The sequence below is a fragment of the Microcebus murinus genome, chromosome 4 (assembly GCF_040939455.1).
Source record: "Microcebus murinus isolate Inina chromosome 4, M.murinus_Inina_mat1.0, whole genome shotgun sequence".
Taxonomy (NCBI): Eukaryota; Metazoa; Chordata; class Mammalia; order Primates; family Cheirogaleidae; genus Microcebus; species Microcebus murinus.
The window spans coordinates 52,176,956-52,202,601 of NC_134107.1; the positions used below are offsets into that span (position 1 = coordinate 52,176,956).

Consider the following 25,646-nt stretch of genomic DNA (forward strand, 5'->3'; position numbering starts at 1 on the left):
TGCTTTGCTTTACCTCCCATATACCGATTTCAAGCTCTTAGCCTCTGCCCACCCCTGTCTCCTAACCATTTTTACTGTACTGCCTTAGTTTAATCCTCATTGTCCTTTGACCTCTCACCTGTACTAAATTTAAATTTCTGAAGGTGGTCATGACTCTCTCTTTATTTCTAGGGTAAATTGCAGAAACCAATTACTTACTTTCAAATTGCAAACTCTTTAGCCTGAAAATGCAGGGCCTTCCTTCATTTGACTGTAGCCTAACTTTTCAGTCTCATTGCTAAGTGATCATTTCCCTGATCCCTCAACTCTAGCCAAACTGTTTTCCACATATACACAACATGTGTCTAAATTTGTACTGCCCTTCTGGCCCCTCTTGTTCTAGAAAGCCTTCTAGGACCACTGAGGCTATGGCTCTTTAAATTCCCAGAAAGGGCCTCTTATTTGGCAACTTATTATGGAGAGTCTTATACAATGGCGTTTTCCTGATTTATTCATTTGGACTTACTTGAGGGCAGGTGCTTTTTTCTCCAGCACCTATAGATAATAGGCCTGGGTTGGTAAATTATCTGTTGAAAGTACCTTATTAAACCTGGCTGGGTAGAACCTCATAGATCTGAGACCTATACCTCTCTGGCTGTGGTGATTACAGTTTAGGCAACCAGGACAGTTGCCTTCTTTTGTACTCTGTGTATTTCTCTGTGATGAGGGCCTGAAAATTTGGTTCTCAGTGTCTCCTCTATTGGGGGAAGATGCCATTGCTTTGCAGCTGCAGAAGGCCTGGAATGTCAGGCAGAGGAGTTGGCCTTTAACAAATAGACAGTGGGGATGAAGGGAGAAAGTTTGAAGAGAGGGAAAGGATGTGATCTGCACAGCTTTTCCTTGCCTGAGACCTGGATCAGATGCAGGGGCAGAAGCCTGCCCTTCAGTGCCTCTGAAGCTGTCCTGGGTCATACCCACATTCAGAGCAGTGTTCTGACTTGTGGCTCTTGAGTCTACTGAGGGTTCAAAACCAGGCCTAATGATGAATGGTGACCAAGACCTCTTTCCTTTGCTGTTCACACACCGTACACTAGGTAACAACCTAACTAGAACCCTGTGTCATCCCTGATGGAATTTCATTACATCCCTCAGCTTAGGAGAGGAGATTCCATGACCTGTAACACTTGACTTTATAGTAATATCAACCCTTGGACACACATAGTGTTTGATTTTTATTGTTCCTGCTGTAGCTTAAACCATTTCCCCTCCAGCCCTCAGTTACAGAGAAGCTAGCTTTGTTCCTTTATAGGGTGAACCTGAGGAACTTGAGGAGTAATGTTTTATGCTTCCCTTATCTGTCCCCTTCCAGAACTGAATAATTCTAGCTTCTCTCCCCTCCTTTGGCCAGGAGACTTATGTGTTGCCTCCTCTCCAACAGAAAGTTGTACAAGCGTTATGCCTTCCTGCGCTGTGATGATGAGAAGGAGCAGTTCCTCTATCACCTCCTCTCTTTCAACGCAGTCGATTACTTTTGCTTTACCAATGTCTTCACAACTATCCGTGAGTATTCCTGTGCCTCCCACTGGCCTTCTTGGGCAGTCTTTATGAACCTTCCTGAGGCTCACTCACCGTTCCCCTTTTAAAGAAAGAAAATTGTCCCTTGTATTTTCCATATGTCTTTTGCTCCTGTGGGGAGAGAGGTCCACTAGCCCTCCTTGGAGGTGTGTTTTCTCTGAAGCTTCTCATTCTTGTTCTGAACTGGGCACCTCCATTTTACCATTGTGTCGTCAGTGTCGTCCTCCCCTAGGCACTGCTCTGGGAGTCTAAGGCAATAGAAGATGGAGTGGAATAGAGTAGGGTGATGCCGTTTACCTCCCTCCCTGCATGTCTATAAAGAACCTCCCTTTTGTTTTGGCCTGAGAGAGTCAGTCAGCTCTTTCTGAAGTAGCAGATGGCAGTGGGAGGTTTGAGCCTAGGCCCAGCTCTGCCCTAATTCATTATGTGTCTGTGAACAGAGTCCATCCTGCTGTGGGCCTCAGACTTGCTATTTTCAGGATGTGATACCAGGATTCTCTACTAGGTGGAGGGAAGTCTCTGAGTTTGCCCCCATGGTTATTTCTTTGGCCAGTTACTCAGCAGCCTTAGCAGCATGGACTCTTGTTTCTATTTGACATACCATCTTCCCTTTCAGAGACTGGGGCTGTGGGCTTAATAGAAGTAGCACTGGACTGGAATTTAGAAGACCTGCGCAAACTATTTCCCTCTCTGTGTCTTGGAAAAGAGATTACAATACTTGTGTGACCTCTCTTAAGATTGTTGTGATAGTTATTAGGGTTTGTGAGATAATAAGTTGGAAAGCACTCTGAAAAGCAATTTAATATGATGTCAGGAGTTGGTGATATTGTTTAAAGAACAAGTTCATTTAGCTCTGAGACTGCAGATAGGCTTGGATCTTTGACATTTAGGTGGTAACCCTGAGAGTAGTAAGATTGAGGTGCTTGGAGGAGTTGACTAATATTCTAAGCCAAGTAGTGCCTCTGTTAGGGCCATAATTCCACCAGCATGTCTGGGCCAGGTCAGGACTCCATCAGGTATGGGAAGGATTCCTGAGTCCCCTCAATGCCTTTGTGGCTTCCCCTAAACAGTGATCCCGTACCACATTCTGATTGTACCAAGCAAGAAGCTGGGGGGCTCCATGTTCACTGCCAACCCATGGATCTGCATATCAGGAGAACTGGGTGAGACACAGATCCTGCAGATTCCCAGGAACGTGCTAGAGATGACCTTTGAGGTATGTGTTATCTGGGCCCACAACCCCAGGCTCTGTGGGGGATCTAAGTTTGCAGTAACAGCTTTGGGAAGTTTTCTGCAGGGTTTTCTGGAGGCCTGTTCTGTATAGTGTAATGCATGAGCATAGCTGACCTGTCCTGAGATGACTGGAGGCCAGAGCCAAGAATTGACCCGGGTTGGGGGGTACCTTTCCTAAACAGTATCTGGCTGGGAGGCACTTACTTGTCTGGACTTACACATCTCTTTGTGCATGGGTGTTGAGGAATCCCCAAGAGTTCTTTCAGCTGCTGAGCCCAAGTGTTCCAGAGACTTTGGAACCAAATTCTAGAGCCTCCTGCTCCCAGGCCCTATTCTTCCTCTAGATAGCAGCATCTTCTCTCTCAGCCTTGGGCCCCTCATGAGAAAGTGCTGTACCACCGGCCCTCGTGGTAGGTAGACCCATGAGCTCTAGCCTGCAGATGCCAGGGGGCCAGGTTGTAGGCAGCCAGTCACATCTGTGCCTCCAAGGACTATCCCTCTTTTCTCCTATTTTCCTGACCTACTTCAACTCCTCTATTTGCTCACAGTGCCAGAACTTGGGGAAGCTCACTACTGTCCAGATTGGCCATGATAACTCTGGGCTGTATGCCAAATGGCTAGTGGAGTATGTGATGGTCAGGAATGAGATCACAGGACACACCTACAAGTAAGTGTTCCCTCAGATATGCCCTAAGGTAGGGTGACAAGGTGTACCAGCAGGGGCTATTGGTGATGCTTAGATATATGGAATTCTCAGGGAGACCTGTTAGGTTGTGATAGGCTGAGGCAACTTACTGTTTGGCTCTGCCTCATGCACTTGAAAAGAAATAGAAGGAGGGTTTTCTAAGTAAAGATGTATAGAACTGCTGTGCACAGGTCCCGTGCCACCCATGTCACTCAAGTGGCTTCTCTGATAACACACAGTGGGGCAGACAGGGCCTTGGGGGGGTCCCTAGCCTGGCTTCAGAATCTTTCCCCAGGGATCGGCCTTGTCAGTGGCTCTTGCCAAGCAGCAAGGAGAAGGGCACTGTGGAGGAGCTGGCAGCTCTCACAGGCCGTTGCCTGACCTTTAGGTTCCCGTGTGGCCGGTGGTTGGGGAAGGGCATGGACGATGGAAGCCTGGAGCGGATCCTGGTTGGGGAGCTGCTCACATCCCAGCCCGAGGTGGACGAGAGGCCATGCCGGACCCCGCCACTGCAGCAGTCCCCCAGCGTCATCCGGAGGCTTGTTACCATCTCACCCAACAACAAGCCCAGTAAGTGGGAAGCAGGGCTGGGCCCTTGTGCCACCCAGTCTGGGCAGTAGGCAGATCTCCCTGAGCCCTGATACGGGAGCCCAAATCCCAGCCTGTACAGCTACCGCAGGAACCACCTCTACTGACACAGCTGCCTCAGGTATTCGGCATCTCCTCTCATGAATCCGTGGGAGTATTTGGCACTCTCCTTAGAGGCCTGGAAGGAGGAGGGTAGGGTTATGCATCCAAGCCTGGGCACTCTGTACTATTTGTATGTGATCCTATAAAGGAGAGGGGTCTGCTTTTCTGACTTTCTCTTTCCTGATTCCTGGGTTTCGCAGCCAAGGCATGGCCCTCTTTTGGTTGCCAAAAATTCCAGGGTAAAATGGAAAATAAACTTTATTAGTATCTCTTAGAGATAGAACTCTAAGGCATTAGCTTTTGCTTTTTACCCAAAATTGTAGGAAGAACTAGCTCAGTAAAGTTGGGTGGGCAAGCCTCTGTTTCCCAGGGTCTAGCTTCCCTCCCTCTCCCAAGGGCCCTCCCTGTGTCCTCAGTCTCCTACTCAGTCAGCTGAGCATTGTTAGCCTCTGAGAATGGTTAGGGATGTCTGCTTGATTTTTTATCAGAGCTGAACACTGGACAGATTCAGGAATCTATTGGGGAGGCAGTGAATGGCATTGTGAAGCACTTCCATAAGCCTGAGAAAGAGGTGAGTCCTCCTGCCCTCCAACCCAGAGTCTTATATTGAGTAAGAGGGAGTAATCTTGTTTTTCCAAGTTTCTTGTTGTACCCTTCCAGGCCCATGTGCGATGGATAGCCCAGAGTCTGATAGAATGTGCACGTCAGCTAGTCTGAGATGGAGCAGACTCCTTCCTCTGGGGCCTTTGCCTCAGTTGCCCTGTTTCCCTGCCATACTGATGACCCAGTGGAATCCCTAAGCCTCCAGTGAACAGTCCCTATTCCTGTCCTTTTTTGGATTTGCCTGGGGATCTCAGAATAGTGGCCACTGCCTTGTCCTCTTGGTGGGGAATCTCCTTGTATGCGACCCAGATCCGTCATCTATTCATTCATCCATGCATCCATTCAATAGCTCTTCCCTGAGAGCTGCTCTGAGCCAGGCACTGTGCCAGGTGCTGGAGGGAATAGACAAGGTCCTTGCCTGCTTTTGCTGCCCTCGCAGCTCAGGCTGGGTGGGTTTGGGGATGCGGTGGTGGGAGGGCAGCTCAGCTGTAACAAGCCTGGCACTCTCCCCTGTTTCCTTACATAGAGAGGCAGTCTGACGCTGTTGCTTTGTGGAGAGTGTGGTCTTGTTTCGGCCCTGGAACAGGCTTTCCAGCATGGATTTAAATCACCCCGGCTCTTCAAAAATGTCTTCATTTGGGATTTCCTGGGTGAGTTGGGCCTAGGGTATGAGGGTGGGAAAAACACACGGAGACACAGGGAGACTCATCAGCGTAGCATGGGTCTGAGGTGCAGAACCTGAATCAGATGACTCTTAAATTAGATCTTTTGTTTGTTTCCCCTGATTTTTCTTGAAGGAAATGACAGGATCTCTCCTTCCCCCTTCTTGAACCCTTGCCTCCTGAGAATTGAACAGATAAGATTCTTTCTAGACATCTGTTATCTAGTACGGACTTAGTCATGAGTCCTCTCACTTTCTCCTTGTAGATCCAAAGGCCAGTTAAGAGTATTGGAGTCCAAGCCCTGTGTTATGCCCACTTGGAGCATTTTCATGCAAGAAACCATCCTTAGAGTTTTCTTGGATCTTCAGACTAAGGAAAAGACCATCTTTATATCAAGGGCCATATAAATAAATTTTTAAAATGAGGATAGGGAACATGAGGATCATTTTAAAAGTGACTAGTGACATCAGAACATTTGTTTTATTCACATTAAGTTACCAGTATGGACTAGGAGAGGCCCATGACAAGTGGCCTGCAGAACAATTCAAGACAAGTTGGTGTTGAGAGCCTTTGTCATTGGCAAGCTTTTCTATTCTTCACAGAAAAAGCACAAACCTATTACGAGACATTAGAGCAGAATGAAGTAGTCCCTGAGGAAAACTGGCATACAAGGGCCCGGAACTTTTGCAGATTTGTCACTGCAATCAACAATACTCCCCGGAACATTGGCAAGGACGGCAAGTTTCAGATGCTGGTGTGCTTGGGAGCCAGGTACTGCAGCCTCAGGGCCCAGGGTACACAGCAGCCAGCCTTGGAGGTGGTGCTGGAGGCCTGGTGTGGTGCAGGGGTGGGGAGTGGCTAATGACCAGATGCTCCTGGGCAGACGAGGCCTCAGAGGGCTTCCAAAAGGCCCTGAATTTCCTTCGTGTATCATGTATAGTCAGTCGTGTGCCACATAACAATCTTTCAGTCAGCATCGGACCACTTATGGGATAGTGGTTTTGTAAGATTATATTAATTATACTCTATTTTTAATGTACCATTTCTATGTTTAGATATATTTAGATACCGAAATATTCCCATTGTGTTACGGTTGCCTACAGTATTCAGCATAGTAACATGCTGTACAGGTTTGTAGCCTAGGAGCAACAGGCTATACCATAAGGCCTAGGTATGTGTAGGCTGGGCCATCTAGGTTTGTGTAAGTTCACTCTGTGATGATCACGTGACCAAACTGCCTAATGACACATTTCTCAAAACATAACCCTGTTGTTAATTTATACTTAACCGTATGGGTGGAGATCTGTGGGGATCTCTGGGGACGGGGATGAAAGTGTGTATGTAATTGGGGGAAGAGGGTCTGCATTTTGATGGGAAGGATCAAAATCACCCCAGTGGAGAAATCTGAAGCAGAGTATAACTAGCCATTCCTTCAATAACCATTTGAATGGCCTTATGGAAGGTGGTCAAAGAGAGGTGAATAAAACATCGGCCCTACCATATAGAAGTTCACTTGTCCCAATTAAATAAAGTACAAAGTAGAAGGTTGTGAAGAGTAGAAAAAAGAAGTACACATTCGTAAGATATGCTGAAAATGTAGAGAAAGAGAAGGCTTTAGGGAAGAGGTGGTATTTGAGGTGAGCCTTTAATGGAAGGAAATAATAGGTAGAATATGGGAAGAGCTGGGAAAGAAAACAATTCCTTTCATAGTAGGACAAAATTGTCTAATCAGGACTGAAATAACATTAATCTGATGTCATGGGTGGTATGCATCAAGAGTGGATACGATTGTTAGGGGCTATTCTAGTAGGTCAGGTGAGAGATCATAAAGCCCAAATAAACCTAAGGCAGTGGTTTATTCAGGCTACATAAGGGAAGGAATTGGCATAGTGGTTAAAAATAGCCTCTAGAACCAGATTCACTAGGTTCACATCTCAGGTCAGCCATTTACTAGCCTGTGATCTTGGACAAGCTATTTAACCTGTATGTACCTCAATTTCTTCATCTATAAAGTAGGGATAGTAATAGTACCTACCTCACATCATAGGGTTGTAATGAAGATTAAATCTCTTGTAACGGCCAGGCACGGTGCCTCACGCCTGTAATCCTAGCACTCTGGGAGGCTGAGGCGGGCTGATCACTCAAGGTCAGAAGTTCGAGACTAGCCTGAGCAAGAGCAAGACCCCATCTCTACTAAAAATAGAAAGAAATTAATTGGCCAACTAAAAATAGAGAAAAAATTAGCCGGGCATGGTGGCACATGCCTGTAGTCCCAGCTACTTGGGAGGCTGAAGCAGTAGGATTGCTTGAGCCCAGGAGTTTGAGGTTGCTGTGAGCTAGGCTGACACCATGGCACTCTAGCCCGGGCAACAGAGTGAGACTCTGTCTCAAAAAAAAAAAAAAATCTCACGTAACAATGCCAGCACGTGCTAAGTGCTATGTGAGTGTTAGTCCTTATTATTCCTGGTGGTGGTAGCTGTCGGGAGATAAGATGCTTTGGAAGAGACTGGCTGTTGAGATGGAGGGAATAATGCCTAGTGCAGCATGGTGACTGGTGGTGATGGGGTTGTCTAGGGAGGGTGAGGAAGGCAGGGGAGGAAGAGCAGCCCTGCGGACAGGTGACAGGGCTGATTTGGGTCAGGGGCTGTAAGGCCTTGTTGCAAGATTCTGTTAGGGAGGGAAAGGGGACTATGGGGAGCTGTCAGCTTCTTCAGCTTCAGACGTAGTTCAGTTTCCCACTTGGCCTTGCACTAACTGTCTCTCTTCTTTTCCCTTGGTACCTGCCTGGACCACTCCTGCCCTATCAGAGATCACCTTCTACATCACTGGATTGCCCTGCTAGCTGACTGCCCCATCACTGCACACATGTATGAGGATGTGGCACTGATCAAAGACCACACACTTGTCAATTCCTTGATCCGAGTGCTGCAGACATTGCAGGAGTTCAACATCACGCTGGAGACGTCCCTGGTCAAGGGCATCGATATCTGACCTCCCAGCACCAGCCAACAGCAGGACTGAGAAAGACTCTCACCCTGCAGCTCTTCCCAAAGGGACTTAAGCGAATTGCGCAGGAGATGGAGAGGATATGTATACTCACTGTAAAAAGAAAACTAGAGGATTTTTGGAATAAATAATCTATTTTAGAGTTTATTTGCTGATTTGCTTTTTACACACTTTCATGTGAAAGAGTGATAGGGAGAGGGAGCGAGGTTGGTGCCGCTTATTTTGAAGCTGGTGCTCTCCCTCGCCATGGCCATGTGCTGGAAGCCCGCAGCCTCCCTGGACTGAGCCTGCGGCGCCTGTGCGGGGCAGTTCTACTTCCTCGCCCCTGTTGTGTTAATGAGGCCATTCCACATCGTTTTTAAACTAACGTTTTCTATATTAACATTGTTATGGATATTTGGCTTTCACAGGCCACACAGGTGTGCTGAGCGGGAAGCCCCATGCTCCAATCAAAGGGATTTTTTAGTCGTGCCTCTACGCAAGCACTGATGAGTCAGTCCCACATCTTTTCTTTTTTGTCAGTATTATTTGGGAAGGAGACGTGCCAGGACGTGTCATCGTGCTCAAAGTCACATTTCCTGTTGGCACACACTTGCACAGAAGTAAACATAAGCATGTTTTAACAGGTTTTTCTTTTCTATTTTCTTTTTTAAAAATGTTTTATTTATTTAACCCTCCATTGTATGTTTTAAGTATTTCTTTTTCTTTTTTCTTCTTTTAAGGAAAGGGAAAGCTTGTCACGATCTAACTGGCTATGTTATTGTTAAATTTATGTTGTTTTGCAACTTAGAAACCAGCTACAGTATGGCCCATTTAATAAAACACCTGAAACAAAACTGCATGGGTCACTGACTTTTATGGGGGTTTGTGAGCAGTGGGGTGGTACACTTAGGTTCAACTAAGAGGATGGGATTGGCATTACCTCTCTCCCCAGCAGGCTTGGGGTTGTGGACAGCCCAGGATGCCCCTGGGGAGCTTGGTGTTTCCTGTGTCCTTCCCTGCAGTGCCAGGAGCTTTCATCACTGTTAAGTGGATAATTGAGAGGGATGCAGACAAAGTTCTTTTCCCCTCTGTAGGGGAAGAGACTGAGGCACAGAAAGGAAGACCTGACCAAGGTTGCAAAGACTGTCACCTGACTGAGACAGGGTGGGCCATTTTTTGAGAGGGTACGGGAGACCAGGTATGGGAACATAGGACACAGAAGACTCTGTCTGTGGGAGTGGGGTGTGGAGGGGAACTCTTTCTTGAGGGAAGGATTTGCTTTTCCAGAGATGGCAAGTGGTAGAGCTTTATGAGAGGCCTTGGAACTAGCTTCCTTCATTTTTATTCTTCAAGCTGCTTTGGCCGGAAGCTCTGGAAGTATAGCATGAAGTAGAGCACGTCAAACCAATCAGTGTCTTCTTTTCTGCTTCCCTGGTTTTGTAGGTGCTATTCCTTCTGCCTAGAATCCCTCCCCTCACCCACTTCATGTTCATTATTCAAGGTGTGCTTTAGGAGTCACTTGCTGTGAAGTCTTCCAAATCCCCCATGGCAATTGCTCATTCCATCCTTGTGCTCCTGTAATTTCTTTGACGCTGGCACCTCCTCTCTGGGTTATCATTGCCTGCTTTCATGTCAGGCCCAGCCCTTAGACCATGAGCTCCTGAAGGGCAGAGAAGATCTCTTGTCCACCTCCATCCCTGGGCCTGGCAGGTGGAGAGCGCTTTTGAAGAGATGAAGAAAGGAACTGGAGAGGCTCAGTGCAGCATTCTGCCAGCAGGGGGCACCAGTGGGCAGCACTGCAGCCATCTGTCTTCAGTTCTGGAGATGGCAGAAGGTAGGTGAGGGTAGGTGGGCAGTGCCTCTGGACCTGGAAGGGAGGTTCCTGGCCTGGCAAGAAGGGCAGCATGGAACTCAATTGTATGTGTGCATATTGTGGGCCTAGGCCTGAGTTTACCTTAAGCCAAGTGCTTTACAAACACACCTCTCCCTTTTCCTCACAACTCTACAAGGCAAGTATTGATCATCCCAGGTTTATAGTGAGGAAATTAAGGCTCAGAGAAGCTTAGTCATTTGCTCAAGGCCACACAGCCCATTAGTAGTTTGCAGTGACCAGGACAGTCTCACTCCAAGCTGTGGCTTTCCCATTGATAACTACTCCGTTATTTTATTCAGGTCTCTGCTCAGATGTCCGCAGAGACCTACCCTAAAAGACTCACAGGTTGCATAAGTCACTTTTTATTGGCTTATTCTGGTTTATTTTCCTTCCTAACACCCATAATCATTTTACTAATTGTTTGTTAATTCTTTTTTTTAGCAACAAGGTCTCAATATGTTGCCCAAGGCTGGACCTGAACTCCTGGGCTCGAAGAATCTTCCCACCTCAGCCTCCCAGAGTAGATGGGACTACAGGCACCTGGCACCACCCCTGTATTTATTAATTCTAAATGTAAGTTTTATGAGGGAGGGACTTGATCACCTTGTTCACTAAGTAGTATCTGGCACGTGGTAGGTGCCAAGTAAGTATCCGTGGACTAAATGAATTCATTGGCATTGATTAAGATCACAGACAGTGGAGCCCAAGTCCTTAGGTTGACTCCTTGTTCTGCTACTGTGGCCTAGGGCAAGCTATGTAACTTTCCCAAACTTGAGGTTACTCATCTATACAATGGGAAGGATAATAGTGCCGGCATCATAGCGTTGTTATGAGAATTAAATGAGTCTGTATGTATATGCCTAGAACAATGTCAGGTGTATAGTAAGACTTAATAAATGTCAGTTATTGTTGTTATTACCCTGTTGTGTCAAGCCTAATCCTGGGTCCTGGTATATGAAGATGACTGAGACCCAGACCCAGACTCACTGTCCTCAAGGAGCTCAGCAGCAAATGCTGTAGTGGAGAATGACACCAGGGGAGTTATTGACCGTGACGAGGTCTGCTCAGGGTAGAGGATTGTCAGAGGAGTGGGTATTGCATGTTGAGAGAACAGCTCCCCTCTCTCTGAGCAGGGGCACAGAGGTATGAAAGTACCTACAGGTTGCAAAGTTTGGGGAAGTCCAGTGCCAAAGTCAAGTCTGAGCTGGGGCTGGGTGAAGGTTTGTGGGCATCACATCCAAAAAGTGAGGGACAAGAAAAGGGCTGACAGATATTGCAGGGCCTTTAACATTACTGGTGCTTAGGTGATGTGTGTACTCACTAAATGAATAAACACATGCTGCAGGCACAAAGACCAGAGCCATGTCACCAGTATGTGACATTCCTAGTGCACATTTAAACCCTGTGAATCTTACTGCTCTCTGAGCCCTCCTTGTCTGACTGACGTGAGAAACAGAAACCAGAGCACAACTGCCAGGCTGTACAACGTGGAGCTGTGTGTCTTAAGTGCAGTGTGGCTCAGAGATTATGGCCTGAATAAGTCACTGACAACATGTGCTTGTAACCAAAGTGACTCGTCAACTACACTGACAGAGTCACTCATGACAGTCATATGTCTCAGGGGCACAGGGGGAGTATTGTTTAGGTAACCTGGGAGTACTTACCCCTCCTTTACCTTCTTCCAGCTTTTAGGTGCTGGTCACCTGAACCAGTGCACAAGCCAGTTAGAGTTAAATGATCCTTCCTGTGTGTGGTGGTAGCTCTAATTTGTCCAACTTGTCCAATTGTCCGGTGGGTCGTGGTTCTGTGTGGTGGGTGTACCGCACCCAGCACCTGTTAACTGCGTCAGTAGAGGACGTTGGGGGCCTCAGTCAGCCAAAGCAGCAGAGAAGCAACACCCTTTCCAGTGACATTGCCGAGAAGGTGGGTGTGAATATGTTTTATAAATGAGGTCTCACCTGGTACCACCACTTATTTCTGTGCTCCTAACAGCTGATTCTGCTGTGAAGGTCTCTTTATATTGTGTTTTGTTTCATAATCTGCTGCAAATCATTTTTGAAATGATGTATGCTATAAGAAAACAGACATGTCAGTTGCTCAGTATTTCAGGGACACTTGTGTCAACTGTGTTCTTCTGTGTAGGGCCTGGCCTAGCTTCTCTAGCAGCCCTGGATAATCAAGTGCATTCGATTTGTTCAGCAAGCAGCCTTGCCTGCCCGGGCTTCTGCACCTGCCCTAATTCAGTGTTGTCTAGACTCTGAGATTTCAGGGGCTGGTAAATAAATAAGCAAACAAATGAATTCAGTGAATTATTATAAAGTGAGCACCCTTGTAATCACCACTCATGTCAAGAATAGAACTTCACCAGCACTCCGCCAGGTCTCCTGGTCTTCTCTTCCCCATCCCAGTCCCAGCTGTCTCCCTCTTTCCAACTTCTTAACTTTTACAGTAATCACTTCCTTGAGTTTCTTTATCACCCAAATGTGCATCCCTGCACACTACAGTCTTACTGTCCTTTTAGAAACACTTGATACATTTTTTAAGTCTCTTCTTAATCTAAAGGATCCCCTTCACTCCTTTCTTCTTCTTCCATTTGTTGAAGAATCTACCTAAGCCATTTTGTTGTTGTTGTTGTTAAATTTTTTTTTATTATATTTTTCCTTCTTTTTATTCCTGCACTTCTCAGTTCTAATAGGCCGTTTGATCTGTAGTTTCCCACAGCCTGGGTTTTGTTAATTTCATGCTGGTGACGCAATTCATTGTGCTCCTTTATCCTCTGTGTTTCCAGCAAATCAGCAGCTAGATCTAAAGACTTAATTGGCCTCAGGTTTGATCCCTTTGATGAGACTCTGGGTAGTGGTTTGCTTGCTTATCAGGACACGAGTAATGTCTGGTTTTCACTTTTTTTGATGTTAGCAGCCATTGATGCTCAATGCCTACATCTAGCAAGTAATTCCCTGGGGTTGCAACACGGGATATCCTAATCTATCATTTTGTTTCCATTTACTAGATGGAATAATTTATAAGGACACACTTCCTCTCATCTGCTGCTTGATTTCCCAGTAGAGTTTGTGTAGGAAAGGCAGATAAGTGCTTAATTCTTTCATTTACCCAACTTTTAAGATAATGAACTGGTTCTCTGTTATCCTCAGAAGGTGACTGTTTTTAGAAAATAGTATGAACTCACGTGTTTAAATGTATTTGATGGGCTTCACTCCGTTGCAATGATTACCTTTATTGTCCTATCTTTGGCCATTTGGGAGCCTCTTCAAGTTGGCTCCTGAGTTGTTTTGCATGATTTTGGTGGTCTTTAATATCTTCTTAACCTTCTAGTATTTGAAGATGTTTTTAGCTCATCTTATATACTTTCTGTCCTAGACTTGGAATCAGCTATTTCTCCAAAAACCGTGGTTTTCTTAAAGGGAAAATGGTATTGCCAGACCATAATCAGGCACTAGAGATGCTCATTGCTACTGGCAGGTCATTGTTTCTAGGTCTATTCAGTAGACAGAGCTTGGATTATATTTAAATATAACATTTATATATATTTAATATAAATATCTAGAAATAAAGATGTAACTAATATGTATATTTACAGATATAGTAAAGATATAGGTATATATGTATATGGTGCCCCATGATTTTATAGTGATATTTCTGATTCAAATTTGGTATTATAGAGTTTTTTACTTAATTACTTATATATTACATCTGTATCTCTTTTTTCCATAATGAGAACCCTGGTTTTCAAGGGCAGAGGGATGGGTAGAATTAGAATCTCCTCTAATTAGCCATTTGCTTTATCTCATGTTATAAACACAGCAGTCTCAGAATAACAATACTAATACTTTTACTATCAGTTATGATCATGGGAAACAGTTTTGGTATATTATCCCTATTCTTCTCCCTCAAACTCCTATTTAGTTATGGTTGTACTCTGTCTTTGACAGATTATGTATTATTTCTAGCAACTTGAGTTTTTTGAGAAGCAGGTGCCAAGACAAACACCTGTGAGAGCTAAAGGCAGGGGAGCAAGAGTAGGCAGGGAGATGCCTCAGGTCATCAGGCAGGTCGACCTGGGGAAAGGCTGGAGGGGAGGAGAGGTTGGGGAGGAAAAAATCTCAGATCACAGGTCAGCTCTGAGAAAAATCCCAGTCAAGTTGATGGGAAGGCCCTGAGCAAAAGCTGTGCACGAGAGGAGTCCCATTCAGGCAGGTCTGGGTGCACTAGTGACCCTGTTGTGCTCAGTCTGTCTGGGAGCAGCCCAGAGGAGGCTGCAAAGGCAGGCTTTCCTAGTCCTTGGGGAACCCCCAAGAATGAGTCTGGCCTCTTGGGCTGTATTATCTGGCTCCACCGTTGCCCATGTGTGGCTGGTCAGCAGATGGGTGTTGGCCTGTCTGAGCTGTCTGCTAACAGCTGACACTTTCTGAGAGTTTGTGGGAGCCAAATAAGTGCTTTATCTGCATTTATTTTTCACTGTTAATTTTTACTATAAAATATTTCAGACAAGTAAGAGGAATAAAGAATAACATAATAAACACCTATGGAGCCATCGCCCAGCTTAAGAAGTATAACATTATATGTGTAGAAAAAGCTCCCATGTGCTCTTTCCTAACTACACCCTTCTCCTCTCCCCAGGTGTAACCACCACCCTGATATTCGTGTGCATTTTATTACATGCTTTTATTACATATGTGCATATTCCTAACCAGGTCATAGTATTATAATACTGTGATTGTTTTGTGTGCTTTTAAGCCTTATTTAAGTGGATTTATGGTGATTGTGTTTTTCTGCAACTTGGTTTCTGCTGCTCCACGCTACATATATGATGGAGTCCCTGTGTATCTCTGAAGCTCTGGTGCATTCCTTTTCATGTTGCCCAGTCTGTCATTGGATGTACATTCCAATTGCTACTATTATTACCACCACCCCCTTTTAAAGATGAGAAGTGTGAGACAAACAGTAGGGCAGCACCCCCAAGATCACACAGTTGTCCCTCCACCTGCTCCCTGCTGGTGGCAGCAGGGGTGGGATGGGCAGAAGACCCCAAGGGCCCTCCTCAACTGGTGAGTTTCCTTTTGGGCTAATCAGGGTAAGCCCTGAGTTACTTCCATTTCCTCACACTCCCATAGCCTTTCTGAGCAGATAAGGCTCTTTGATCCCATGTCCCACCATGCCCCATCAGGACCTCTTCGTTCCAGTGTTCCTGATCCCCACCCCAGCCCCAGTACACACTTATGCTCATTCACCTGTGTGTGGAGATGCTACACATACACTCAGGGCACCAGACAGCCCTACCAGTGGCCACAAGAAGGGAGGGCAATTCACAGTATTACAAGAACAGCACCTTATGCATTTTCACATACCTTCACATACATTTTCACCAGAGCCTCTCAAAGACCTCAGGAAGTAATGACACTAAGCACAAGAGTTTGAAAGATCCTAACAAACCACCTCAGAGTTCTCACAAACACGCTGAGCTTCAGAGCTGCTTCTTTAGGCAATTCATGATTCATGGGTGTTCACTTTTCAACACAGTTAAAGCACCCACTGCACAACTGTTTCTACTTATTCTTTGTGCTGCATAGCTCTTTCGCAGAGGCCTGACTGTAGCACACCTAGGCTGGTTTTGTAGCAAATGCTACCTTCCAACACAAAGGAATGTTCCTTTCAAGGTAGACTACTTGGGAACACACACTTATTCCAATCATTCTGTGGTTGCTCAAAGCCCTTTTGTATCTCTTGTTGGGTCTCCACCTCCACCTCTCTAGTACACTCCTAGTGCTGGCAAATCTTTGTCCTATTAAAGTGGATTTAAATGCTTGGAAATAATTGGAAGCCCTTCACATATATCTTAGTCAGTTTGAGCTGCTATAACAAAACACCACGAACTGGGTGCTTTAAACTACATTTATTCTCACAGTTCCTGGAGGCTGTCAAGTCTAAAATCAAGGCACCGACAGATTCAATGTCTGATGAGGTCCTACTTCCTGGTTTATAGATAGCTGTCTTCTCACTCTGTCCTCATGGTGGAAGGAGGAAGCAAGCTCTCTCAGGACTCTCATAAGGCCACTAATTCCATTCATGAGGGCAGTACCCTCATTATCTAATCCTGATTACCTCCCAAATGCCCCACCATCTATTTCCGTCAATCATGTTAGGGGCTAGCGTTTCAAAATAAAAATTTTGGGAGAAAACAAGTATTCAGTTGATAACAAAAGACAAGTGTGGTGGGTGATTCCTTCCCTTGCATTCACAATGACCCAGGGTCAGGTGTGGTTCCTTCACCTGGCTGTGAAGACAGTTCCCAAAGTACAGCTCTGAGCAGGAGCCACCCTCTGGTAATGGGGCCTACCCCCCAGAGGACCATTTGGAAGGGAACAGATCTCACACAGATGTATAAATTCTGGCCTTTTTCCCCTTTTTAAATAAAAATGCTCTTTGTTACATGGAGTGCTTTTAACTCAGAAACTTCTTTTACTTGTGTTGTTTATATTTTTCTGATTAGTGGGTCATAAAAGAATCTAGTTAGAAATAGTGAACCCCAAGTCTAGGGAAAGAAAACTAAGAATTTAAGAAGGGACATCACAGAACTGACTTGGGTTTCAGGACAGGTATGTTCATATGTGCTTTCTTAGCTGAGCTGTTTCTTCTCTCCAAAGTTTAATCAGTCAAGTAGGTATTGAGCACAATTCCATGCTGGCACATGTGCTGGCTGGGATGCAAACTGAAATAAATAATACCAGGCCCTCCCTTCCCAAACAGCCTCCCACATAAGACTGTGTGATGTCTTGGTCAAGGGCAGAGTCCATGGACACAGTGACAATAATGCTGATGGTGGTGGTGACAGTCGTTAATGTGATGGACTATTAACTCTGAACCAAGCACTGTTCTAAGTACTTCACAAGGATTACTCATTTGATTCTTACAAATATTATTATCCCCATTTTGGAGGTGGGGAAGTGGAGACTTGGAGAGGTGCACTAACTTGACACACCTAGCTGATAAATAGTAGAGCTAGCTGGTGAGAGAGGGAATTCTCAGGGAAGGCTCCCAGGGAAGGAGCTGCACCTGTGTCAGGCACGGGCTGGGCTATCAATAGGAAGCAAGGGAAGGCCTTGTGGTCAGCTGGGGCATGATCCTCACCTTGTTGGCACTGGCCACATGTCTCCTCGGCGTCCTGTGCTGAGCTGCCCACACTGGCTCAGCAGCCTTGGGGGACTCTGAGCCTACCCTGGCCTCTGCCTTCCACATTGCCCTCATGAGCATTCCCTTAGCTAGCACAAAGCAGGAGCTTGTGGGTAGTTGCTCTGGCTATGGGACTTGACATTTACACTTGCTCATGGGCTGATGCTGCTTAAACAACCAACTCGCGATTTCCATGGCGTTTCTCTTAACGAAAGTAGTTGAATTACAAAAGCAATGCATAAGTATGATAGAAAATGCACAGTCATTACACATGTAATGGGAAGACAAACAGAACTGACTCCATCCAGCTGCTTGTTCAAGTTGGAGGATATGACTCTTAAAAGGTTTCTTGATGATCTTTTGGATATGAAAGGTCAAGATTTTCCTGCTGGAAAAAGCAGGACTTCATGAGGGAGGCCTCATACTCTGCATAAAAAAAAGACATGAGGATTTGGTAATTTAGTAGCAGGCAAGGACACTGAGGACCCTGAGTGGGGCATGGGGGCAGAAGTGAGGACATCTGTCACCCCTGGTGAGAGGCAGGATCTGAGAAGAAGAGTGGCCAGCGAGAATCTCCCCAGAGCAGTGTCAGCCACATCAGGTGGGAACAGGGATGCTCCTGTCAATTTTAAGTTGCCTATAGTACCATGTAGCACTGCAGCCCCCTCAGCAGTGCTTTGTGTAAGATATTCTTTGGGGGAAACCCAGGAAAAGGGGCAGTGTTCCATATTTGGGTTAACTGGGGACGGAAAGTAGGAAACAGCTGCAGAAAGCAGGATGCCAGGGAAATTGAGAGCAGCAGGAAGAGGAAATCAGAGTGAACATGAGAGCCAAGCACCTGCAGATTTGCAGCAATGTTGGGGAGGGCCTTGGACTTTGCATGGCATATAGGATAGTGATGTCAGCCACTTTTACTTTACAGAAGGGGTGATCCTGTGAGGTTAGAAGATTTTAGGGGGAGGTAACAGAGATGGCAAAAATATGGGCTACAAATGTAAACATATGGAAGGAAATAAAAATCCCTCCATATCCACGAAGAAGAGAGAATAACTCCAAACGTGTTAGTCTATATTCTTCAGACGTTTTTCTGTGCACACATATATGTCTACATCTAATTTTTTTTAATGGGATTGATCTTCACATCATTTTGTAGTCTGCTTTTTCCACTTAACATGATATTATGAGCATCCTTCCATTTCGATAAATGTTCATTTTTGGCATTGTTTCTGGGGGCTGTGTAGCATTCTGTGTGGAGACACCATAACTGCCCCACTTGATCACACAGCCAAAGCTCAGCATTTTAGTTTTAGCTGTGTTTTTATGAAAGTTGGAGATGCTCATAGTTTGAAGAGTCAATTCTATAAAATTTGCTGTGAAAGATAGCAATCCCTTACCATTCTCCCTCTTTCTGCCTTCCCAGAGGAACCCACTTTCATTTCCTTTTTAGCTAATTATTTTGGTATTTAACTCTGTCTCTAAAAAACTGGCTAGAATTGCTACTAGTTGATTTTGCATCTTTTATCCCTGCCTTTCACTAGGGGAGATGGATGTCCTCACTTCTGCCCCTGTGCCCTTTCAATTTGGAAATGCGTGTGCTTTCGTTCTGGGAAATCTTGTTAGATTATTTCTTAGATGTTTTCCTCCTCTTATCTTTCTGTTTTCTGTTTCTGGAACATCTGTTATTGAGATATGGTATGTTCTGGACCTAATCTTATTCGTTTCCTCCATTTTATCATGCAACACTTTCTAGTAAACGTTTTAGGTTTTTAAAATGAAACATAACATTCAAACAACAAAGTGCAGAAATCACAAGTGTACATATAGTTCAGTGAGTTATCACAAACTGAAAACACTTACATAACTCCTACCCAGGCCAAACAGTAGGGCATTACTGGGACCTTACAACCCTCTCACGCTCTCACACCCACCCCCCCAAACAAGCACTATCCCAGCTTCTACTATCATAAATTAATTTTGTTGTTTCCAGTAATTTTCAAACTTCAGTGTATATCAGAATCACCTAGAAAATTTGTTAAAACACACATTTCTTGGACTCACCCTTAGAGTTTCTGGTTCAGTAGGTGTAGGATGGAACTCAAGAATTTTCACTTTTAGCAAGTTACCAGGTGATACTGATGCTGCTAGCCAGGGACAACACTTCAAGGACTACTGTCCTATTCTGTAACTCACTACAAATGGAGTCATACGATGTGTATTCTATTACTAAACATTGTGAGATTTATCCCTTTTAAAATGTAGCTGAAGGTCATTAATTTTTAATTAATTCATATTGTTATCATAGTATTAATATACCATATAATATGAAGTTATTTATCCATTCTGCTGGTGATGGATATTTGGGTTATTCCCAGTCTTTGATTATTATGAATAATAGTGCTAAGAACATTCCCTTATCTCTCTCCCTCTCCTCAGGCCTCCCTATTCCCTGAGACACAACAATATTGAAGTTAGACCAATTAATAACCCTACAGTGGCCTCTAAATGTTCAAGTGAAAGGAAGAGTCACACTCCCTTTAAATCGAAGGCTAGAAATGTTTAAGCTTAGTGAGGAAGGCATGTCAAAAGCTGAGATAGGCTGAAAGCTAGACCTCTTATGCCAAACAATTCGTCCAAGTTGTAAATGCAAAAGAGAAGTTCTTGAAAGAATTTAAAAGTGTTACTCCAGTCAGTAAATACATGAATGATAAGAAAGCGAAACAGCCTTCCTTATTGCTGATATGGAGAAAGTTTGAATGGTCTGGAGAGAAGATCAAACCAGCCACAACGTTCTCTTAAGCCAAAGCCCAATCCAGGGCAAGGCCCTAACTCTCTTCAGTCCTATAAAGGCTGAGAGAGATGAAGAAGCTGCAGAGGAAAAGTCTTATCTAGCAGAGGGTGGTCATGAGGTTTAAGAAAAGACGGCATCTCTGTAACATAAAAGTACAAGGCAAAGCAGCAAGCCCTGAAGTAGAAGCTACAGCAAGTTATCCGGAAGATCTAGCTAAGATAATTAATGAACATGGCTACACTAAACAATAGATTTTATTTTATTGTATTTTTTTAATTTAATTTTATTTTTTTGAGACAAAGTCTCACTGTGTTGCCCAGGGTAGAGTGAGTGCCGTGGCGTCAGACTAGCTCACAGCAACCTCAAACTCCTGGGCTCAAGCGATCCTCCTGCCTCAGCCTCTCGAGTAGCTGGGACTACAGGCATGTGCCATCATGCCTGGCTAATTTTTTCTATATATATTAGTTGGCCGATTAATTTCCTTCTATTTATAGTAGAGAGGCGGTCTTGCTCTTGCTCAGGGTGGTTTCGAACTCCTGACCTCGAGCAATCTGCCTGCCTCGGCCTCCCAGAGTGCTAGGATTAGAGGCATGAGCCACCGCTCCCGGCCTAACAATAGATTTTAAATGTAGACAAAACAGCCTTCTATTAGAAGAATGCCAACTAGGACTTTCATAGCTAGAGAGAAGTCAATGTGTGTCTTCAAGGGACAGGCTGGCTCTCTTGTTAGGGGCTAATGCAGCTGGTAACTTGAAGCTGAAGCCAATGCTTGTTTACCATTCTGAAAATCCTAGGGTGCTTGCCCTTAAGAATTATGCTAAATCTGATTATGCTCTAAAAATGAAACAACAAAGCCTGGATGACAGCACACTTGTTTATAACATTGTTTACTAAATAGTTTAAGCCCACTGTTAAGATCTACTGCTCAGAAAAAAAAAATCCTTTCAAATATTACTGCTCGTTGATAATGCACCCAGTCATCCAAGAGCTCTAATGTAGAGGTATAAGGAGATTAATGTTGTTTTCATGACTGCTAACGTAATACTCATTCTGCAGCCCATGGATCAAGAGTAAGTTTGACTTTCAAGTCGTATTATTTAATAAATATGTTTCATAAGGCTGTATCTGCCATAGATAGTGATTCCTTTAATGGATCTGGGCAAAGTAAATTTAAAACCTTCTGGAAAGGATTCACCATTCTAAATGGCATTAAGAACATTTGTGATTCATTGGAGAAGGTCAAAATATCAATATTAACGGGAATTTGGAAGAAGTTAATTCCAATACTCATGGATGACTGTGAGGAGTTCAAGACTTCAGTGGAGGAAGTAAGTATGGTTGAAATAGCAAGAATATCTAGAATTAGAAGCAGAGCTTGAAATGTGACTAAATTGCTGCAATCTCATGATAAAACTTGAACAGGTAAGGGGTTGCTTCTCATTGATAAACAAAGTAAGTGGTTTCAATACTACTCCAGGTGAAGAAGCTATGAACATTGCTGAGATAACAAAAAAGGACTTATATGATTACATAAACTTAGTTGATAAAGCAGTGGTAGGGTTTCAGAGGATTGACTCTGATTTTGAAAGAAGTTCTACGGGGCAAAATGCTATCAAACAGCATCATATGCATGAAAGGAAAAGTCAATCAATATGGCAAACTTCATAGTTGTCTTATTTTCAGAAAGTGCCACCATCCCAACCTTCAGCAACCAGCTCTCTGACCAGTCAGCAGCCATCAACATTGAGGCAAGACTCTATACCAGCAAAAAGATTATGACTTTCTGAAGGCTGATTATTTGTAATTTTTATCAATAAAGTATTTTAAAATTAAGGCATGTATATTGTTTTTTAGACACAATGCACACTTAATAGACTATGGAATAGTGTAAACATAACTTTCATATGCACTGGGAAATAAAACATCCCTCCCTTTGTTGCAATATTCACTTTATTATGGTGGTCTGGAACTAAACCCACAATATCTCCAAGATATGCTTGTATTTTAAACAATTTTCTATATCCACATTGATATTGTTTGTGAATAATGCAGTTTTATTTTTTTCTCTCCAACACTTAGACTTTTTTTTTTTTAGACAGAGTCTCACTTTGTTGCCCAGGCTAGAGTGCCATGGTGTCAGCCTAGCTCACAGCAACTTCAAAATCATGGGCTAAAACAATCCTTCTGCCTCAGCCTCCCGAGTAGCTGGGACTACAGGCATGCGCCACCATGCCCGGCTAATTTTTTCTGTATATTTTTAGTGGAGATGGGGTCTCGCTCTTGTTCAGGCTGGTCTCAAACTCTTGACCTTGAGTGATCCTCCTGCCTTGGCCTCCTAGAGTGCTAGGATTACAGGCGTGAACCACCGTGCCCGGCCCACCACTTAGGCTTTTAATTTCTTTTTCTTATCTTATTGACTTGACTAAGATCTCCAGTATAATGTTGAAGTGATGATAGCAGGCATCCTATTCTATTCCCTGTTGCAGAGGAGAAACTTTTAAGTTTTCACCATTAAATATGATATTTGCTGTAGGTTTGGAGTAGGTTTCTTTTTTTTTTTTTTTTTTTTTTTGAGACAGAGTCTCACTTTTGTTGCCCAGGCTAGAGTGAGTGCCGTGGCGTCAGCCTAGCTCACAGCAACCTCAAACTCCTAGGCTCAAGCGATCCTCCTGCCTCAGCCTCCCAAGTAGCTGGGACTACAGGCATGCACCACCATGCCCGGCTAATTTTTTGTATATATACTTTTAGTTGGTCAATTAATTTCTTTCTATTTTTAGTAGAGATGGGGTCTCGCTCAAGCTGGTTTCGAACTCCCGACCTCGAGCAATCCGCCCACCTCGGCCTCCCAGAGTGCTAGGATTACAGGCGTGAGCCACCGTGCCCAGCCTGGAATAGATATTCTTTTTCAGATTAAGAAAGTTCCTTCTACTCCTAGATTGCTAAGCACTATTATCATGAATGGATGTCGACTTTTATCAAAAGAATTTTGTTATTCTCCAGCAAACTGGTATTAACTGAGTAGCACCTAAGTGGACACATAGGTACTACAGTAATAGGGTATTGGGCAGGTGGGAGGGGGGAGGGGGGCAGGTATATACATACATAATGAGTGAGATGTGCACCATCTAGGGGATGGTCATGATGGAGACTCAGACTTTTGGGGGGAGGGGGGGAAATGGGCATTTATTGAAACCTTAAAATCTGTACCCCCATAATATGCCGAAATAAAAAAAAAAAATGTTCTAGACCTAGATAGTAATCAGAAAATATAAATTAAAAATGGTATCCTACAGATTTAAAAAAAAAAAGAATTTTGTGCAAGTATTGAGATGATCATATAATTTTTTCTCTTTTAATATGTCAGAGTGATTAATTACATGGATTATTTTTGAGGTCTCATTTACTGTTCTTTTTATTGTTACTAATTTTTGCTTAAATTGTGTCCTAAGATAATGATCTATATAATTTTAATTCTTTGAGTCAGTTATTCTATTTCCCCCTTCTCTTAGCTTGATAATTCTATTCCTTTACTCTTCTTTTAGTGGTTACCCAGGAAATTATAATATGCATCAACTTATCAATGTCTAATATAAATTATTACTCTTAATTCTTTCCAGACAATGTAAGGACCTATAGAATAATAACTTCAATTATTGCTATTGTTACTATATATTTTAATTCTCCCTCTCTTTCTATATGTATACACATATATATTTTTATATTATATACAACAAAAATACATGTAACAAATAGTAAATATATATTAAATTCGTATATTTAAACCCCAATAAGACATTATTAAATTTTTAAGTTACTATTTTATGCATTCAATGGTCACCTAGCTTTCCCCACTTTCTGATGTTCTTCATTAATGCCTGGGTCTAAGATCACTTTTTTTCTGCTTGAAGAACACCCTTTAGTATTTTCCATTAACATAGGTTTGCTAGAGTTAAATCATGTCATCCTTTTGGAAGGACATTTTAACTGGGTAGAGGAGTCAGTACTTATTACTGGCTAGTACTTATTTTTTTAGTACTATTTAGTGTGTTAGTACTTATTAGTGTTAGTACTGTTTTTTTTTTCAGAACTTTGAAGATATTCCATTGTCTCTGGCTTCTGTTATTTCCATTGAGAGCTTACCTGGAAGCCTTACCATTGTTTTTCCATTCAAAATAATCTGTCTTTATTCTCTGCTGTTTTTAAGATTATTTCTTTGTCATTGTTTTTCGGTGATTTACTATGATTTGTCTAAATGTGGTATGCATTGTGCTTGGGTATCACAGTGCACTTTAAATCTGGGGCTTTTTGCCAGTTTTGGAAATTTTCATCCATTATCTCTTTAAATACTGCTTTTTCACATTCTCTCTCCTCTCCTTCAAGGATCCATTTACATATATGTTAGACATTTGCACTGTCTTGTATGTCTTTCATGTTCATTTCTCTGTTTTCAATCTTTTGTCTGTCCATGACTCTGGTTATTCACTGTGGATATTTTCCTCTGACCTGTTTTCCAGTTCATTTCAGCTGCTCTTAAACCCATTCATCAATTTCTTTCCATTGTATTTTTCTGCAGTGTGTTAAATTCAGGCAAGGTTTGATCAGGGCCTGATTCTATTTCTCTGAGATACTCTAGGCGTTTCTCTCTTCTGTGTATGAGCTTTGTCCTCAGTTGGCTTCACTCAAAGTAGCAAGATGGAAGCAGGGAGTATTTGTTACCTTGGTCATATCAGACAGGAGTGAGATTGCATCAGCAATCCAAACAAGATTTTGAGATTCATCATGGTTCTTCTGGTTTTGTTAGCATGCCTGTCCTTGGACCAATGTCTGCAGCCAGGAAGATCGAATGCACTAATTTATCTAATTAGGGTTTACTCCTAGAGCTGGAATTGGGGTCAATTTTCCAAAGACACATGTTGCTTAGAGGAGAGGTGGATACTTGAATGAAATTAATTAATGAAAAGCTGGGCATTGTTAGGAAGAGAAAAGGAGTGATGTATACTTACAAGGCAACCAGAAAATGTCTACTGTGTCTTTCAGTGAGCACAATGAGCTTAAAGCGTTGATTACTTTTGGAGCCTGTACAGCACAAACAGGGGTTGGCTGAGATTGCTCCAATTTCCCAGGGACTGAATGACTCTCTGTGATGGATTTGTTTGGTACTCAGCACTGACTTCCAAATCCTTCTAGTATGTCTTTCTGCACTGAGAGCCTCACAAGCCAAAAAACGGCATTTCTGGGCTCCCTCACAGCCAGGGTTCTGGATGTGACTTACTTTCTGCCAGTGAAATCTGTGAGATTTGGAAAGTAGAAGTGAGGTAGAGGGTATTTTCCAACTGCTTTTGGATTTCTCTGTTTTTGTTTATAAGCAAGGTCATGAAGATG

The 25,646-nt window shown here is 43.6% G+C and overlaps 1 protein-coding gene across 2 annotated transcripts in view; it reads left to right on the top strand.

Annotated features, from left to right (window-relative positions):
• Positions 1-9,269, top strand: part of DENND5A (DENN domain containing 5A) — a 100,325-nt gene extending 91,056 nt beyond the window's left edge. For both annotated transcript variants that reach the window (XM_012784006.3, XM_012784007.3), the window contains 8 exons: positions 1,418-1,539; positions 2,625-2,770; positions 3,336-3,454; positions 3,861-4,042; positions 4,651-4,733; positions 5,292-5,415; positions 6,030-6,198; positions 8,235-9,269. In XM_012784006.3, the coding sequence (XP_012639460.1) occupies positions 1,418-1,539; positions 2,625-2,770; positions 3,336-3,454; positions 3,861-4,042; positions 4,651-4,733; positions 5,292-5,415; positions 6,030-6,198; positions 8,235-8,418 (1,129 nt within the window). In that variant the 3' untranslated portion in view covers positions 8,419-9,269. The remainder of the gene's footprint in view (positions 1-1,417; positions 1,540-2,624; positions 2,771-3,335; positions 3,455-3,860; positions 4,043-4,650; positions 4,734-5,291; positions 5,416-6,029; positions 6,199-8,234) is intronic.
• The last annotated feature ends 16,377 nt before the right edge of the window (positions 9,270-25,646 follow it).